At 46.0% G+C, this 20,106-nt stretch overlaps 1 protein-coding gene across 1 annotated transcript in view; it reads right to left on the reverse strand.

Moving 5' to 3' along the window:
* Positions 1 to 20,106, reverse strand: part of TBC1D2 (TBC1 domain family member 2) — a 523,004-nt gene that overhangs the window by 398,524 nt on the left and 104,374 nt on the right. The window contains exon 3 of the mRNA XM_033918140.1: positions 16,527 to 16,659. Within this exon, the coding sequence (XP_033774031.1) occupies positions 16,527 to 16,659 (133 nt within the window). The remainder of the gene's footprint in view (positions 1 to 16,526; positions 16,660 to 20,106) is intronic.

Consider the following 20,106-nt stretch of genomic DNA (forward strand, 5'->3'; position numbering starts at 1 on the left):
TATTATATTATATTATTAAGCACAAGCACTTTATAACTTATGAAAAAGAAAAAAAAGAAAATAATATATTGAATGAGAAAATCGCATACTATAAAGGTTCCTATGAGGACAGCTACCATACGTTAAAATCGTGTGGCATTCTGAGGAACTTATGCAGTACTGCTTTAACACCTCGTTTAAAGCTTATCATTTTGGTGGCTAGTTTAAGTTTTGTTTATTGATACGATATTTTGTGCACATTTTTTGTATTTGAGAAAAGCTTTGAGAGCATTGAAGATCGCTCTGAGTTGATGTGACACTGACGATCCGTACTGGTCCAGTGGCCTTAAGTACGGAGACCATCGAGATGAGCGCACCAAGTGTAGGTCGAGGAATCTGTTGTGAGGACCTTCTGATGGGGGGGGGTGTTTGAAACAGCAAGCCTCTGGAGAGATTGGAAGAGAGAATCCACCAGTGGAGAGACTGTCTCAATGAAGGAGTGACTGCAATGTGTCAATAAAGTAGGTCGCAAACCTGCGTCCACTGAGATGCCAGGGTCCACTGAGGAATTTTGAGGAGAAATTTGGCAGAAGGAATCATGTGTACTGCGGAGGCCATGTGACCCAGTAGCACCATCATGTGTCTCGCTGAGATGGAAGAACGGGAAGACACTGTATGACAGAGTTGAAGGAGAGCTTCCAGACGTGGTTGCAGAAGGAATGCTTTGAGTTGGATAGTGTCCAGAACAGCTCCTATGAATTGTAGATTCTGAGAGGGTTGAAGTTGTGATTTGGGAAAGTTGATTTCGAATCCCAATCTTTGTAGGAACCACATAGTCCGTTGGGTCGCTACAATAACCCCCTAAGATGTTGAATCTTTGATGAGCCAGTCGTCTAGGTAGGGAAACACCTGAAGACCATGGTTCCTTAGAGCTGCTGCAACCACTACCAGGCACTTGGTGAATACTCTGGGAGAGGAAGCCAGGCCAAAGGGCAGCACTCTGTATTGATAATGCAGATTCCCCACCCGAAATCTGAGATATTGCCGGGGGGCCGGATGAATGGGAATATGAGTATAGGCCTCCTTGAGATCCAGAGAGCAGAACATAAGAAGTTGCCTCCACTGGGTCAGACCGAGGTCCATCTCGCCCAGCGGTCCGCTCCCGCGGCGGCCCATCAGGTCTGCGACCTGTGAAGTGGTTTCTGACCACTTCTATAACCTACCTCAAGTTCTATCTGTACCCCTCTATCCCTTTATCCTCCAGGAACCTATCCAAACCCTTCTTGAACCCCTGTACAGAGTTCTGGCCTATCACATCCTCCGGAAGCGCATTCCATGTGTCCACCACCCTCTGGGTAAAAAATAATTTTCTAGCATTTGTTCTAAACCTGTCCCCTTTCAATTTCTCCGAGTGACCCCTAGTGCTTGTGGCTCCCCACAGTTTGAAGAATCTGTCCTTATTCACTTTCTCTATGCCCTTAAGGATTTTGAAGGTTTCTATCATGTCCCCTCTAAGTCTCCTCTTCTCCAGGGAGAACAGCCCCAGCATTTTTAACCTGTCTGATTGAGAAGGGGATAAAGGGATGCCAGGGAAACATTCAAAATTTTTCCTTGACTAAAAATTTGTTGACAGACCTGAGATTCAGAATGGGTCGCAGATCGCCCGTCTTCTTTGGAACAAGGAAGTAACGGGAGTAAAACCCCCCGTTCTGCTGTTCCAAAGGAACTGGTTCGATGGCATGGAGACAAAGCAGAGCTTGAGCTTCCTGAAGAAGAAGGGCGGTCTGGGATGGACTGGAAGGATACTATCTTGGAGGAAGGTCTGGTGGAACCTGAATGAAATGAAGAGAGTATCTGTCCCTGATGATTGACAGCACCCAAAGGTCGGAAGTTATGGTCTCCCATTGGTGGTAAAAATGATGGAAACGACTTCCAATAGGGGGAAGATAGGTCAGAGATAGAACAGTGGAGGTTATGCTCTGTTTTAAACAGTCAAAAAGGCTGCATAGCCTTAGGTGCAGCAGAAGACTGAGATTTCTGTTGCTTCTGATTTTGCTGTTTCTTGAGAGGAGGGCGACTGTAAGGAGCCACTCTCAGAGCAAAATGCCTCTGGAAAATTGGAGGAGGGCGTGGAGGCTTGGCAGAAACTGGCTTGGGCTTTGGTCTGACAATAGAAGCAAAGGATTTTTCATGTTCAGACAATTTCTTGGTGGCTGCCTCGACAGATTCATCGAAGAGGTTATTGCCTGCACAAGGAACATTAGCCAAGCGGTCCTGAAGATTAGGGTCTATGTCAATGGTACAAAGCCAGGCTAGGCAGCACATTGCTACAGAACAAAGGCATCATAAGAAGAGTGAAGTAGATGTAATCTGAGTTCTGACAGAGTAGCTATGACCTCTTGAAATTTGAAGTGCTTTTGAGTATCTAGATAACTGAGAAATTTAGGAAGAAGATCAATGAGGAACTTGAAATAAGTGTCAAAATGGAAATTGTAATTAAGGACTTTAGAGGACATCATGGCACTTTGGTAGAGGCGACATCCAAACTTGTCCATAGTTCTCCCTTCCCTTCCAGGAGGAACGGTAGCATAAACCTTGGAAGGATGGGACCTTTTCAAGGAAGACTCCACAAGTAAGGATTGGTGAGACAACTGTGAATTCTCAAATCCTTTGCAATGCAGATTTTTATATCTGGAGTCCAACTTGCCTGGAACAGCAGGAATTGTATAAGGAGTCTCCAGGCATCGTGTAAAAGTCTGAGACAAAAGCTTGTGAAGAGGAAGCTTAAGTGACTCTGCAGGAGGTTGAGGAAGATGCATGACTTCGAGGTACTCCTTAGAGTATTTAGAACCAGCATCCAATTGAAGGTCCAGGTCAGCAGCCATCTGACGAAGAAAAGAAGAGAAAGATAGCTGATCTGCTAATGCCTTGCCTCGAGAAGGACTCGAGGACGTCGAGGCAGCTTGGGTCGAAGATGAAGCTTCAGCAGGAAAATAGGCATCAAAAGAGAAAGGAGACTTGGACGAAGCAATAGAAACTGCTGAGTCCTCGAGGTCTGGAAGCGGGAACCTCGATCGAGGAGTCGGTGGTCTAGTAGAGCTGGAAGGCGTAGATCAAAGCTTAGTGGAAGAAGGACGCTCTTTGGAAGAAGAGGTATGCCTGGAAGTATGCCTCGAGGAAGGCCTTGATCATCAGTGAGAGTGGTGCTTGGAAGCAGATCTCGAAGATCAAGGAGACTTCGCCGCAGAGATGGAAGCAGACGTTGCTACCAATTAATGGATAGGGCTAGAAGCTGTGGATCGAAGCTCAGAAGGCTTGATGGAGGAACCTCGAGGCACTCCCAAAGACTCTGCTCCTTGTATGGAGTGTGAGGATTCCTGTCGAGGCACTTGCAAAGAATCTGCTCCTTGCTTCGTGTGCATAGATGCCAGACCAGACACTCGCAGAGACTCTGCTCCCTGCATAGAGTGTGTAGTCTCAGCCAGAGGCATAGGAAGAGGCTCGACCTCGCGGGAGTCTGCAGAATGCCCAGGCTGGATTAGTCCCATATTAGTGAAGAACTGAATGAATTGCTTCTCTAGCATGGTCTGGAAAGAAGCCGGCAAGGATGGATCCGCATCTGAAACCGGACCACCTGCTTTGGCTGGAGGTTCCACAGAGGCAGTGGAAATGTGCTTCGACTTGGAAGTCTTGGCCACCTTGATTACCATCGCTGGAACCTTCTGCTGAGCTATCTGACCTGTGGATGCAGGGGAAGATACAGCAGGTGTAGTCTAGGTAAGAGCCGCTGCAAACGATGAGGCTGATGAGGCTCGAGGTTGGAGTATTAGAGGCAGAAGGACCCTCGGTCGAAGGTGGGACAGAGGCCACTGTCGAAGGTGGGAAAGTGGTCGAAGGATCCATCCCAAAAAGCTACTCCACTAAAATCTGATGACATTTAAGGGCTCGAGGTTGAAGAGTAGTACAGCGCTTGCACGACTTCGGTTGATCGTCCGGCCCAAGGCACTTGAGGCACCAATGGTGTGGGTCCGTGAGGGAAATCGCACGCTGGCACTGGCTACACTTCTTGAAGCCCATTGCTGGCCGGGACATAGGAAGAAAAATAGCCGTCGCAAAGTCGAAGCCCACGGGCTGCGGCCGAGCGGCCTGCCCCGGCCGTTGGATGGAAGAAATAAATAAAAAATAAAAAAAAACTAGAAATAAAAGAAAACAGCAATTCGTGAAGAAAATAAACACAAACCGCGGAAAGAGAAGGCACGAAGTAACAAAGTTAAATGCAGAGAGTCAAAGACGGACTTCTCGGCTCCGCGGAAAACTGAGGAGACGCGCCCTGCGCTGGGCGGAAAGGCACTCGCACATGTGCGATATAGCTGACTCAAAACTTCTAGTTTCTACAAGCAAGTCTGCTTGCGAGGCTTCCACATCCGGGCTCCGTCGATGACATCACTCATATATGAGAATAGGCTGTCTGCTTATTCTGTACAGTTGTCAATTTATAAATCAGCGTCTTCTCCCCACTCTCTCTTCCCCATTTCCCTTCAGCGTCCTCAGCCCACTTCCCTTCCTCAGCCCACTTCCACTTCCCTTCAGCACACGCACATAAAAACAAGCAAGCAATTTTATATTATTTTCATTCTATTCATTCATTGAAATTAAAGTCTAAATAATGCCAGTCACTTAACAAAACATGATTTTAAAAAAATAATTCCCTGCACAGTCAAGCCTGCAAGGATTACTAGATGTCTTTCAGCAGCTCCCCTCCCTCCCTCCCCCTTACCTTCGTAGCCAAATCAAAGTGATCTACCAATAATAAAATTTAAAAAACACACAAAGCACACTGTACGTAGAGAAAATGTTAATTATCATTTATATTCCACGGGTTTTCAAAGAGGTCAAGGCAGATGACTTTATGCAATGTCACCTCAGTAACAACTATACAAAAATAGACAAATATACCCCCTCTCTTTTTACTAAACAGCGATAACGTTTTTTAGCGCAGGGAGCTGCGCTGAATGCCCTGCGCTGCTCTCAATACTCATAGGCTCCCTGTGCCAAAAACCGCTGTTGCGGTTTAGTAAAAGGGGGCCATAGTGCAAAATATAGTCAGCAGATATAAATTCTCAAAACGGACACATTTTGATCACTAAATTGAAAATAAAATCATTTTTCCTACCTTTGTTTGGTAATTTCATCAGTCTCTGGTTGCACTTTATTCTTCTGACTGATCATCCAATATTTCTTCCCGTCTTTCAGCCTTCTGTATGCTTCCTCTCCTTCAGACCTCATTCCTTCCCACAACTTTTTCTTTCCTTCACCCTGCTCCCTTCTTTCTTTCTCTCTCCATGCCCCCTTTCTTTCTGTATGTCTGTCCTTCTCTCTCTCTCTCCGTGCCCCATTTCTTTCTTTCTGTGTCTTTCTCTCTCCATGCCCCCTTTCTGTCTGTCTCCCGTCTCCCTTCTTTCTTTCTGTCTCCCTGTCCCCCCCTTCTTTTTCCCTGCTCTAAGCCACTGCCATTGGGGAACATGCTGCCACTGCCGCCATGGAATAGGCTGTGACTGCCGCCATCAGGGAACAGGCCACCGCCGAGTTCTGAGCTCTCCCTGATTCCCTTCCTCGCGGGGCCGACCAACTCTCACCACCCGACGTCAATTCTAACGTCGGAAAGGATGTTCCTGGCCAGCCAGGCAGCGATTGGCTAGCCCAGAACATCTTCTCCGTTGTCAGAATTGACATCGGGTGGCGAGAGTTGGTCGGCCCCGCGGGAAAGGGAAGCAGGGAGAGCTCAGAACTTGGCGGCGGCCTGTTCCCCAATGGTGGTGGTGGCAGCCTATTCCCCGGCGGTGGTGGCAGCATGTTCCCCAATGGCAGTGGTTTGGGGGAGGGCAGTGAGAAGGGAAGGGAAGCAGGTTGGCCACCCCTGCTCTAGACGAGCCGCACTCAAGTGGCTAAAGAGCTGCATGCGGCTCACAAGCCGCAGTTTACCGACCACTGGTCTAGGCAATTATTTTCAGTTAGCCAGTCATTGAGTTATGTTAGGAAAGGAATGTTGGAGACTGGTCAGTAGTTTTTGAGCTGGTCCTCAGTTTTTGAGCACACCACAGCTCTTTTTAGTGTTGCTGGAATGGATTGGAAATATGGAATGTTATGGGATGCGATAGGGAAATTGAGTGAACGCATGTTTGAATGGTATTCTTAAAATAAATGAAATAGGTCTCTCCTGATTTGGTAAGGGTGAGCGGTATATCAAATTTTTTAAATAGATAAATTAGAATATCTATAAACATGGTTTCTGGTTAAATAAAGTAATCTACATAAAATTTAAGCTAGTAAGCTACATAAGATTTAAACTAGCTCTATATTAACCAAAATACCCTTTATATCAGGGGTGTCCAAAAGGTCGATCATGATTGGCCAGTAGATCGCAAAGGCAACACGAGTCGATCGCAAAGCCCATCCCGGGCTCTGCAACAGACTTGTGTTGCCTTTGCATTCTGTTCTCCTTGCTTCCCTGACGCTAGGCCAGGTGCGAACAATCGCCAAGCCCACAGCCTTCCCCCCCCCATCCCGATGTCAGCCAGCCAATCACTGCCTGGCTGGCCCAGAACTTCCTCTCCTACGTCAGAATTGACGTGGGGGGGGGGCTTGAGGGCCCAGCGCTTGTACGCACCTGGCCTGGTGTCAGGGAAGCATGGAGAAATCAGCTGCGGTGGTTTGGGGGCGGTGGTTTGGGGGGCGTTGTCTTGGGGGAATAGGGAGACAGAAAGAAAGACAGACAGAGAGACGGACAGAAAGAGAGAAAGCCAGACAGACAGACAGAAAGAGAGAAAGACAGACAGACAGAAAGCCAGAAAGACAGACAGAAAGCCAGACAGACAGAAAGAGAGAAAGCCAGAAAGAAAGAAAGACAGAAAGAAAGACAGACAGAAAGAAAGACAGGCAGAAAGCCAGACAGACAGACAGGCAGAAAGCCAGACACAAAGACAGACAGACACAAAGAAAGACAGATACAAAGAAAGACAGACAGAAAGCCAGAAAGACAGACAGACACACACAAAGAAAGACAGATTCAAAGAAAGACAGACAGAAAGAAGGAAAAATTATGTTCTTACCTGTTAATTTTCTTTCCCTTAGACGCAGCAGATGAATCCAGAGACCAATGGGATAGCTCACATCTACCAGCAGGTGGAGATAGAGAAACTGATTAACAGGTGGTCCTATTGGCTAACACTCCTCCTGTTTATTCAGTATAGCTCCTTGCCCAAGCATCCGTAACCATCAGTAGGCATGGCATGTAAAAAACTTCTTTCCCATAACAAATCTCAAAATGCAAAAATACGGAAAACAACCCGCCAGAATAACAAACTGTGAAAGTTGCAAAAGAGAAAACCGAGAGACAACAACCAAAAAAGGGGTGGGGCTCTGGATTCATCTGCTGCGTCTAAGGGAAAGAAAATTAACAGGTAAGAACATAATTTTTCCTTCCCTAGCAACAGCAGCAGATGAATCCAGAGACCAATGGGATGTAGCAAACCAATCCTCAATCTGGGTGGGAAGCAAACGCCGCCTCCACAACAACCGACGCACTAAACGCATCTACCGCATGCGCCCCCACATCCAACCAGTAATGCTGAGAGAAAGTACTCTCGGAAGACCAAGTAGCCACGAGACAAAACTCCTCCAAGGAAAAAACCTCTGAACCGAGTCCAAGAAGTAGCCATCACTCTGATGGAATGGTCATGAAGTTCTTTCGCCAACCGCTTCCCTGCCATCAAGCAAGCGTAAAGAATGTCCTCCTGGACCCATCGAGCCATGGAGGCTTTGGACGCCGCCATATGTTTGAGGCGTCCCTTGAAGAATACAAAAAGGTGATCTAAACAATGAAAAGTCATTAGAAACCTTGCTCGCGAAGAACGCTACGCACTTCCAAAAAAATGCAGTGAAATAAAAGCATGTCTCCCCATTTCTCCCCCCAGGAAGAAGGAAGGAAAAGGGAGCGTGTCATAAAAGAAAGGAGGACACATCCTTAGAAAGAATCGAGGTACCGTCCGAACTGATACCCCAGATTTTGGAAATCAGAAAGAGGAATCCCCGCTGAACAAGGCCTGCAATTCAGAAAACTGCAGAGCCGAAGCCCTGGCCATAAGAAACCCCGTGTTCAACAGCACAAGGAGGAAATGAAGTCTTCGGTAAACTGCGAAGAAGTACCTGAAGATTGTACTCCGGACAGGGCTTCTAAGAGGTGTTCAAATATTGTGACAAACCCAGCACCAGCACTAGTTCGGTCCCTAATAGGATCGGGTGCAGAAGAGCTGATCAGATTGATTCTGGTGCTCAACTTGAGGCTGACCTCCCTTGCCCCTATGATCAAAGCAGTAGTGATCTGGAGCAGAGGCAGGCAGACTGTCAACAGCAGCCTTCGGGCTTTAGGGCAGCTAGAGAAGCCACAAGGAATATAGCTGCATTAGATAAACCCAGGCAGAGAAAAGCTGCTTTAGAGCCAAAGCCCATCCCCCGCTACAGGCTGAAGGGGATTGGCTCTGAGCTGTTTAAAAGCAGGCTGAGACAAACAGCAGGAGGAGGAGCGAGTGACCAGGGCGAGTCACTCCCACAGCCCAAGGCAGGTGAGGAGCTGTGGAGCCGAGCAGCAGAGTCAACCGTGCCAGATTGGCCCATGCAGGATTTGGAAGAAATCCTTCCCACTTCAAACTTCCAGATTCCAGATCATGTGGAAAGCATGGAGGTACAAGTAGCTGGCCCTATGCTAGAGAGCCAGACAGAATATATGGACACTGAATGAAGGAAGTGAGTAACTGGGAAACAATTAGTGGTTTGTGGTTTTTTTTCCCCTTTTGCCTGTTTTCCTTCTGTGCAAACCAAGCCTGAAGAATGTGAGATATGTTTGGGCTTTATGAGTATTTTTGGGTTAAGAATAATACTTACCTGAAACCTAAACTATTGGATTGATTTAAAGTCAAGTTTGGGAACAAGAAGCTCAAATTAGAACATTTAAGTTGGTGTTTTGAACTTTGGAAATCCTGCCGTGGCTCCCGTTCCTGAGGAGCTAATTAGCTTATCTCAATCAGCTGTTTGTTTTGCCTGCACGAGGGAGCTGAGGGAAAAGCTGAAGTGTTTGCAAGAGTGTGCTGTAGCTATATTGCCTAAAGAGTTTTGTTTAATTTGAATTTACAGCAAAGGTTTATTTCAAACTTTATTTGGCTGCTGAAATCTGCTGTTACATGCCTCTGATACTAATGCTGAGAGAAAGTTTGAATTATGAGTGAACACCAGTGTAAAGCAATCCTGAGTCAGAGCACATGACTCCAGGAATAACCAACTACAGGAAGTTGTTGTTTTGTTAAAGCTTTATTTTTGCAATTAACTTTATTTTGGAAAACATGCAAAAGTGTTCTTTATTTTATGTTACATCTTTTTGACCGCCTGGTCAGAATAAACATCATATTCCTATTTGAAGAACGTGGTTTCACTGGTGATATTTGGAAACTCTTTGCTTGCCTTGTCTCTCATAGGCCTAGGCGGTCGCCTAGAGCCACCTGAAAAGTCCTGGAGGTACCCCTGGTTAGAGGGGACACGCCAGAATCCCTGTGTTTGTCACACGACAGCCCGGCGCTGCGGAGGGTTTGTGACAATATACCGTACTCCGTTTAGGAACTGAACTACATGAAGCTGAGAAGTAATCGAAGAGCAATATATCTAGCCCTTGTAACAAGCTATGAATGGCACTTGAAGCTGAAGGGAATTGAACGCTAAGCCATCGGCAATACACCTGTGCCAAAAAGGAACTCAGGAAGGGTGCAAATGTTGAGAAGTATCCAAGAAAGGAAAAACCTCCAAAAGGAAGCAGAAGCCACATGAGAAGACGTCTGAAGCGCCTGGATAAGAGAAGAAACAACCTGCTTCGCATAATCCTTACACGTCAGTCAAGACTGCTCAAAAGCTAGGTCGTAATACCATAGTAGTATGACTATCCATGTTGATCGTACCCAAGGTGAGCAAATCCGGAGATACCAGGAAACTTCTTAGTCTGGCTGTCGAAAGGCTCATCAGAGCCACATAGCAAGGATGGCGCAGCCAAGCCAGAGATTCTACAAATACTGTGCCTGGAAAGTGAGCTTGAGATGGCAAATCCAAGCCATCATCAGCCAGGGGAAAACACTGAAAAAGAGAAACCAGAGGTGAGAAAGAAGCCACGCTGTTACCCCCTCTAACTCCCACTCCCTGTGCCCGCCGAAGAAGCTAGGAAGCATGGAATTGTGAGATGAGGCCATGAGGTCCAGTTCCAGGAGATCTCGCGTCCACAAAAAAAGCTGGAACGCCTGAGCCAAAATTCCCAATATCCAGGATGTAGACGATTTCACTATTACTAACGTCTACACTTTCTAGAGCGTACACTGTGCTGTACACTGTAACATCGAATAAATGGGCCATACTCAGATTTCGCAGAGAGAAAGACTATCCAAACTCTTTTCCTGACCCGTAAAATGATCTGCCAACAGAATAGAAAGATGAGGGTCCACCCATTGAAGTAGAACAACCACTGTACCTGGCAACTGAGTACATCACCTACTGCCCAAGCTGTAGAGAAAACCCCCATCATAATACTGACTGAAAGGGCCCTCAGCGGTATTCCGGAAGAATGGTCTGAAGCTCCAGAAAGGTAGCCTGACCATGCTCAAGAGTAGAAGAATGAACCAGTACTTAATCGCCTCTGAAGACCAGACTCCTGGAGCTGAGGATGGAAGCCACCGAGCCCCCCAACCCGACAGTCCGGAATGGTCGGTGGTCATGAGCTAGTCCAGCAAAGACCGAGGCATGCCTCAGAAAGAGAATCTCGCTGAGCCACCAAATCATACAGAGCTATGCAGGAGAAGCATACCAACTAATAGGAGCCCTGAGATACCGGGAACCACCGGAACAAAAGTGGCTGCTGTAGTGTTAGAAGGGGAAAGCAAGCCGAGGTTCCCAGAGGAGTCAGCAATATGGATTCTAGAACCTGTACAGAATCCCATACTCCTAGCCATGGTAAGCGAAGAACGCCAATCTGAGATCGAGACCCCACGCTCAAGTCTCCGGAAAGAAACACATGTCTCTCCTATAAGAATAACAGCATCAACCCGATATACCTATAAATAGTACAGGAGAAAAGAGCACTGCAAATTTGAAGATGCGCATGTAAAGAACTGAGGAAAAGATACCACCCGCTTCATGTCAGTCAAAAGACCCGACTGGAAGTCGTCCGAATCAAGCAGGCAGTCAAGAAGAAATCAGATGAATCGCTTGGAAGCGCAAAACGGTACCATTGGTCACATCATCCAAAATGATTGTGAACCCTTGGGTAGGCGAAATGGCATGTGCCAAGACCGAAAGCGCTGCTCCAAGAGAGGCAGGCAAACCTAGTGCCGATTCGGAGTCCATAGAGAAAATGTAAATATACTCCCAGGTTGACTGCAGAAATGGGTAACCCTGAGAAACTAATGCAGCAGAATGGAATCCAGCCTGCCCAATGCCCCCGTCTGGGCCACCCAATATTAAGTGGTATCCTAAGAACTACAAGAACTGTCCCGAGGACCAGCAACACTTCAAAGAGAAACACAAAACAGAGACTCCATGAACGAACTGGAAACCTGAGGAGGATGCAAAGGTGCAAGCATTCTGAAAAATGTCCACAGCTCACTGACCTGACAGTAAAGCGACTACTCCCTCATGAGAAAACTTGGAAAAAGAACACCGTCTTGCGATGTGAAAGGGAGCATGAGGACACTCAGCAACCTGCCTGAACTTTATGCATGCAAAGGAAAGACAAGGCGCACCAGGCGTAATCCAGAAGCAGCATACGCCTCTCCAGAGAAACAAGCTGTACCTGGCCGGAAACAGACCAGGTTTCCACTCCAAAAGAGAGCTTAAGGGGAGAATTCAATGGTCATACAGCGCAAGCTACCCTACGAACTCGCAAGCAGAGGTTCTCGCCCCTAGGGATCAGCAGCCACCTAGACCATTCTACTAGAGCAGAGGGCCATCTAGCACGCGCCATGAAGGTGACCACCACGCGATAAGCGTGAAAAATCAGCCAACCCTGGAGACAAGCTGGCCCACTGGAAGAAGAAAAGAACCATCAGGCCTAAAAAGAGACCCCCGACTCGGAATTCCTGCATACTACCATGAAGAAACATGCCAAGAGCACAACCAGACGCACGCTGCACATAGGCAGAAGGCCTAAGGAAACCTCCAACACCGCCGCACGTTATCGGAACCCCAAGTGAGGCAATGAACCACCCGAATGAAACACGGGCACGCCCTTGTCACCTACTCCACCATGCTGTCTGCCAACCCATAAGGTAGCACAACCAAGCGTAGGCAGCCAAACCCAGGGCAGAACCTTATGTGCAAGTGCCTAGGGATATAAATGGACAGCCCCCATGAACAACTAGCTGCATTTATGTATTTTATTCATTCATTTATTTATTTATTTATTTTTTCCTTCGGCAAGAGAAGCCTGTGGAATATACACCACAGCAAACTTGAGCACTGCAATATGGGGCAAAGCTGTTTCTAACAGGGCTGACGATCGAACCCCGAAACAAAAAGAAGCCGCGGTACACGTTTGTAAGTCAGCTGCAGGACATGAGTCACTGAACCCTGCGGCGCTGGGGGCCCAAGCGCGGGCACTTTCCCACCAGAATCAAAACCAGCTGGCTCCCCTAACAGCGCTGTACAAAACAGACCGGGAGCTCATAGCCAAAACAGAAGCACACCGCCCCACAAAGCAGAAGTCGAGGCTCACGCAGAGAAAGTCAGCCGCCTAGAATAACTCCCCGAGCGACGCGGTGCTGGCGACCCAAGCGCGGACTGTTTCGCGCCAAAACAGGCCGGCTCCGAGAAAACTGCCGCCCACAATAGACTCGGAGCCCATAGCCGAAGTATATATATATATATATATATATATATATACACAGGCATAAATATAACAGTGCAGCCCCGTCCTACACAAATTGCAATATACATTGCAAAACACACCTCGGGGAGGAAAGTAGTAAAGGCGCACAGCTCCCAACAGCAGGGGAGCACAAGCTCGCACCACCCGCGCTCCAGAAAGACCCAGCTCCAGTTCAGATATTGTATAACACACCCGGAGCCATCCTCACATCCCCGCGGCCACACCGAGAGCCACACAGTAGCATTTAGAAACATAGAAACATAGAAATAGACGGCAGATAAGGGCCACGGCCCATCCAGTCTGCCCACCCTAATGACCCTCCCCTACCTTTCTCTGTGAATAGATCCCACGTGTCTATCCCATTTGGCCTTAAAATCAGGCACGCTGCTGGCCTCAATCACCTGTAGTGGAAGACTGTTCCAGCGATCAACCACTCTTTCAGTGAAAAAGAATTTCCTGGTGTCACCTCGCAGTTTCCCGCCCCTGATTTTCCACGGATGCCCTCTTGTTGTCGTGGGACCCTTGAAAAAGAAGATATCTTCCTCCGCCTCGATGCGGCCCGTAAGATACTTGAACGTCTCGATCATGTCTCCCCTCTCTCTGCGCTCCTCGAGCGAGTATAGCTGTAATTTGTCAAGCCGTTCTTCATATGGAAGATCCTTGAGTCCCGAGACCATCCGGGTGGCCATTCTCTGCACCGACTCCAGTCTCAGCACATCCTTGCGATAATGTGGCCTCCAAAACTGCACACAGTATTCCAGGTGGGGCCTCACCATGGATCTATACAATGGCATAATGACTTCCTCCTTACGGCTGACGAAACCCCTTCGTATGCAACCCATTATTTGTCTTGCCTTGGATGAAGCCTGCTCCACTTGATTGGCAGACTTCATGTCCTCACTGACGATTACCCCCAAGTCTCGTTCTGCTACCGTTTTTGCTAGGATCTCGCCATTAAGGGTATAAGACTTGCATGGATTTTGGCTGCCCAGGTGCATAATTTTGCATTTTTTGGCATTGAAGTTGAGTTGCCATGTCCTAGACCAGCGCTCCAGCAGGAGTAGGTCGTGCATCATGTTGTCGGGCATTGAATCTTCATCTGTTGTGCATTTGCCCACTACATTACTTAGTTTGGCGTCATCGGCGAATAATGTTATTTTACCTCGAAGCCCTTCTGCCAAGTCCCTTATAAAGATGTTGAATAGGATTGGGCCCAAGACTGAGCCCTGTGGCACTCCACTGATCACCTCCATCATTTCGGAGGGGGTGCCATTCACCACCACTCTATGAAGCCTACCTCCAAGCCAGTTCCCAACCCATTGCGTCAATGTGTCACCTAATCCTATAGAACTCATCTTGCCCATTTCCCCATGGGCCGTGGCAGCATCGAGAAAACAATGTCCCAGAAACTACCAACCCCACAGTACAAGCGCCAGGGCAAGAAAAGAAGCTCTCTTTACTTATGCGCGGGAAGACAGAGGCTCCCTCACCGAAACAACCTCATATAAAAACACATTCCACCACAAAACAAAACTACCATAGTCAAGAACCCACAGCTCTCACACAACCACAAAGTTCAAAGACAAGTAGAATAAAACATATACTCACAACCTACTGAATAGTGCCGGGAAACACCGGCTGCTCAGCACGAGCAGGGCAAAAATTCAGCTGTGTAGTCTCCTTTTTTTTTTTTTTTTTTTAAATGGGAAAGAAGAAAAAATAGGGACCAGGGACCTCTATCATTGGAGGGAGGGTGAGGCAGGGACAAGGGGGAGCCCAAGTGTAACCTCTAAAGCCGGCACCGTGCAGCCGGACACCCCTATCTCACTGAAGAGAAGATCTCTACAGGAGAAATAGCATTGCCAGCTCACTGAAGAGAAACCTCAACAGGAGAACAGAATGGCAGTCTCACTGAAGAGAAACCTCAACAGGAGAAAATAATATTCCAGTCAGAGCCAGAATCCAGGAGCTAGTTGAATAGCGACTTTCACCTGCTGGGAGATAGAGAATACTGAATAAACAGGAGGAGTGCCAGCCAATAGGACCACCTGTTAATCAGTTTCTCTATCTCCGCCTGCTGGTAGATGTGAGCTATCCCATTGGTCTCTGGATTCATCTGCTGCTGTTGCTAGGGAAAGACAGACAGAAGGCCAGAAAGAAAGACAGAAAGAGAGAAAGAAAGACAGAAAGACAGACAGAAAGAAAGAGAGAAAGCCAGAAAGAAAGACAGATAGACAGCCAGAAAGCCAGACAGCCAGCCAGACAGAAAGAAAGCCAGCCAGATAAACAGACAGACAGACAGACACAAAGACAGACAAACAGACACAAAGCCAGACAGACAGAAAGCCAGAAAGAAAGACAGACAGAAAGCCAGAAGGCAAAGACAGAAAGCCAGACAGATAGAAAGCCACAAAGAAAGACAGACAGAAAGCCAGAAGACAAAGACAGAAAGACAGACAGACAGAAAACCACAAAGAAAGACAGACAGAAAGAAAGACAAAGCCAGAAAGCCAGAAAGAAAGACAAAGACAGAAAACCACAAAGAAAGACAGACAGACAGAAAGCCAGAAAGACAGCCAGACAGACAGAAAGACAGACAGACACAAAGCCAGAAAGACAGACACAAAGCCAGAAAGAGAGAAACTCAGAAAGAAAGACAGACAGAAAGCCAGAAAGAGACAGAAAGAGAGAAAGCCAGAAAGAAAGACAGACAGACAGAAAGCCAAAAAGAAAGACAGACAGAAAGCCAGAAGACAAAGACAGAAAGCCAGACAGACAGAAAGCCACAAAGAAAGAAAGACAGAAAGAAAGCCTGAAAGACAGACAGAAAGACAGACAGAAAGCCAGAAGACAAAGACTGAAAGCCAGACAGACAGAAAGAAAGAGAGAAAGACAAAGACAGAAAGCCACAAAGAAAGACAGACAGAAAGGGGAGGATGCTGGGAGAGAGGAAGAAAAAATTGGACTCTTGGACAGAGAGAGATGTTGGTTGGGGAATAGAATGAGGTCTAGAGGAGAGGAAGCATACAGGAGGCAGAATGAAGGGAAGAAATATTGAATGCACAGTCAGAAGGAAGTGCAACCAGAGACTCATGAAATCACCAGACAACAAAGGTAAAAAAATGATTTTATTTTAAATTTAGTGATCACAATGTGTTCGTTTTATTTTAAATTTAGTAATCAAAATGTGTCCGAATTTATATCTGCTGTCTATATTTTGCACTATGGCGATAGCGGTTTATAGCGTAGGCAGCTTAAGAGCGTTGGGAGCAGCGCAGGGCATTCAGCGCACCTCCCTGTGCTATCGTGGTTTAGTAAAAGGGAAGGGGGTATACTTGTCTATTTTTGTATAGTTGTTACTGAGGTGACATTGCATATTTTAAGGTCATCTGCCTTGACCTCTTTGAAAAAAATCCTAAATATAAATGATAATTAACATTTTCTCTGTGTACAGTGCGCTTTGTGTTTTTTAAAATTTTATTGTTGGTAGATCATTTTGACTTGGTCATTTTAAAAGTAGCTCCCAAGCCAAACATTTGTGGGCACCCCTGCTTTATATAGTACACAAACACCATTACCACCATCAGATACATACGTTGAATGTGCATATCAGGCCAGGCAGAAGAAATTTTACTTCCAACAGGAACTGTAGTCTGGCTGTTGCAAAACTCCCAACGCTTCATTTGCAGCTGCTGCAGCCAGTATATCATTGCATGATTGTTAACTGCCTGCATAGTGTTCAACAAAGGTTAGAATTAATGTACGGCTAAAGTTAAGTTAATACAGCACTAATAAAGTTTTCATAGAGCCAGCAATCTTCCACAAGCTTCCAAGCAAGCACCCTGAGAAGCTCAGATATGTATCTATTTATTTAATTCAATTTATATCCCATCTCCCCAAGAAGCTCAGAACAGGTTACAGATATGGACTCTACCGCACAATGGGACACAGTGTACAGTAAACCAGTAATTCTTATCCTTTGAGTCACAGACCCCTTTAAGAATCTTATGAAAGCTATGGACCCCCTTCCCCAGAAATATTCATATAAACACAACTTTGCATGCAATGAATATAATTTGATTGTCTCATACATATGACACACACAAAGTATTATTAAACTTTAAAGTAAACAATCTTTAAAAAAACCACTCCTTTTTTATGCAAAAAGTAATGGTAACTCATAATTATGAAACACAATCCGATTGTGCAAATAAAAACAGATCTACTACTAAAAGTGAGCTGGTTGATATAGTGTATCTAGATTTTCAGAAAGCTTTTGATAAAGTTCCTCACGAGAGGCTCCTGAGAAAATTAAAGTGTCATGGGATAGATGGCAAAGTTCAGTTGTGGATTAGGAATTGGTCATTGATAGAAAACAGAGGATAGGGTTAAATGGTCATTTTTCTCAATGGAGGAGAGTAAACAGTGGAGTGCTGCAGGGGTCTGTACTGGGACCGGTGCTATTTATAAATTATCTGGAAATTGGAACGATGAGTGAGGTGATTAAATTTGCAGATGACACTAAACTGTTCAAAGTTGTTAAAACGCATGCGGATTGTAAAAAATTGCAGGCCGACCTTAGGAAATTGGAAGACTGGGCGTCCAAATGGCAGATGAAATTTAATGTGGACAAATGCAAAGTGATTCACATTGGGAAAAATAACCTGAATTACAGTTACCGGATGCTAGGGTCAACCTTGGGGATTAGCGCCCAAGAAAAGGATCTGGGTGTTATTGTAGACAATACGATGAAATCTTCTGCCCAATGTGTGGCAGTGGCCAAAAAAGCAAATAGGATGCTAGGAATTATTAAAAAGGGGATGGTTAGCAAGACTAAGAATGTCATAATGCCTCTGTATCACTCTATGGTGCAACCTCATCTAGAGTATTGTTTTTTTACGAGCGTGGCCTACCTGTACATTCAGGCATTTAATCACCCAGACCACCACTACGTCTATCTTTAAGCCTTATTCCCGACCAAAAATTCACCCAAGTCCCAAATGCCCAAAACAAGACCTTTTGGCTTGGGAGGGACCAGTCCTTCACCTAAAACCACAATTCTCTAACTGGCATCCCCCCAAAAGTTTTCTGGCAGGAGTGATACTTAGTCCCTCCAGTCGGAACCTGCCACAACCTCCTTTAATCTTTGCCAACGGGTGGGCTGCATAGTCCCTCCTGCCGGACACCCCCTTACACTCCCCTGCCAAGGTAAACCACTGGACCCTCCCCAGCCCAGCCAGACCCCACCCAGCCCATCTGAACCCCCCCCCTACCTTTTGTAGTTGGCTGGCTGGAGGGACGCCTTCACCAAAATAGCGGGCCTTTCCCTTCCCGGTGCATCATGGGAAACACTGGGGAGGGGCTTAAGGCGCATGGGCCAACCATAATTTTAGGCCTGATTCCCAGTGCATTCTGGGAAGTACAGGGAGTGGTCTAACATGCTAATTGGGCATTTCCCTTAGGCCCTCCCGGGGGGTGGCCTACAAGAACTGGCCAATCAGAATGTTAGGCCACTCCCAGTGCATACCAGAATTCACTGGGAATTAGGCCTAAGATTCTGGTTGGCCCAGGCCCCTTAAGCGCCATTTTGATTATCGGTACTTAGACAACTTGTCTTTTTGATTGTCCAAGTACCGATTTAGGCGGGTTTTGAGACGTATTTCCGTTTCGATTATGAACCTCTTGGCATCTTCTGAGATGGTTTTCAGTACAATCATCCTACATTTATGCACACAGATCTTAAGGCGAAGAAACAGGATAGTGGCTGTTGCCAGAAGGATGCTGGGCTGCATAAAGAGAGGCGTAACCCATAGAGGAAAGAAGGTATTGATACCCCTGTACAGGTCATTGGTGAGGCCCTACTTGGAATATTGTGTTCAGTTTTGTAGACCATATCTGGCGAAGGACATAAGACTTAAAGTGGTCCAGAGGAGGGCAACGAAAATGGTAGAAGGTTTGCGCCCAAAGACATATGTGGAGATACTGGAAGCCCTGAATATGTACAATCTAGAGGAAAAGGAGGGACAGGGGAGATATGATTCAGACGTTCAAATACTTAAAAGGTATTAACGTAGAACAAAATCTTTTCCAGAGAAAGGAAAATGGTAAAACCAGAGGACATAATTTGAAGTTGAGGGGTGGTAGACAAGAGCAATGTAAGGAAATTCTTCTTTACAGTGGTAGATGCCTGGAATGCATTCCTGAGGGGGGAGGTGGAGGGGAAAACGGTGACAAAGTTCAAAAAAGCATGGGATGAACACAGAGGATCTCGAATCAGAAAAAATTAAGGCCAGTACTGGGCAGACTTGCATGTTCTATGTCCGTATATGGTCATTTGGCTGAGGATGGGCTGGGAAGGACTTCGATGGCTGGGATGGTTTAGATGGGCTAGAGTGAGCTTTGATGGAATCTAAGCATAGTACTGGGTACAGCTTTAGGTTATGGCCCAGCAATAGCTAAGAAGAAGGAAAATTTAAGTTAAATCAGTAATTTAAAGAGTGGGTAAGGTTGGGCAGACAGGATGGACCATTTGGGTCTTTATCTGCCGTCATCTACTATGTTACTATTTTTTTCATGTGCTTTGCTTGCTTAATGCACCTGTTTCGAGCTCGTCGCAGCACTCTGTACTGAGAAAAAAAGGGTAGTTTTTTAGCAAGAAATATAAAGCTATCTTTTTCATGTGCTGTGCTGTGCTTCAGTTAATGGATCTTTTCCTATAACTTTGCTGTTTGCCCACAAAAATAGTAGGTTTTGCATTCATGTGCCCTGTTTATGTGCTGCATTATTAAATGTATTTTTTTGAGCATGTATACCCTAATAAATCAATATATACACATATATTAGTATTGTGTAATTTAATCTAATCTGTGATTTTTTGCATCGCACTATGCCTACAAAGGTTCAGGGCAATTTACAGAATATTATAAGGAGAATTGTTTAGTGTAGTACAGAGAAGCATAGAATATTCATTATTATACAGGGATGCACTAGAGATACATTAGGACCTTTGGGATTCCTCAAGGTATTGATGGTCGTATCATGTAGCGAAAAAGATTGTCTGGTACAATTCAGCAGAGCCACGGGAAGAACAATAAATGAACATTTAGAGAAGGAAAAAAATGCAGCAATAAGTTAATATGATTTGATGAAAGATGTTATGAAGTACTGTAGATAGT

Source organism: Geotrypetes seraphini, chromosome 1 (genome assembly GCF_902459505.1).
Source record: "Geotrypetes seraphini chromosome 1, aGeoSer1.1, whole genome shotgun sequence".
Classification (NCBI taxonomy): Eukaryota; Metazoa; Chordata; class Amphibia; order Gymnophiona; family Dermophiidae; genus Geotrypetes; species Geotrypetes seraphini.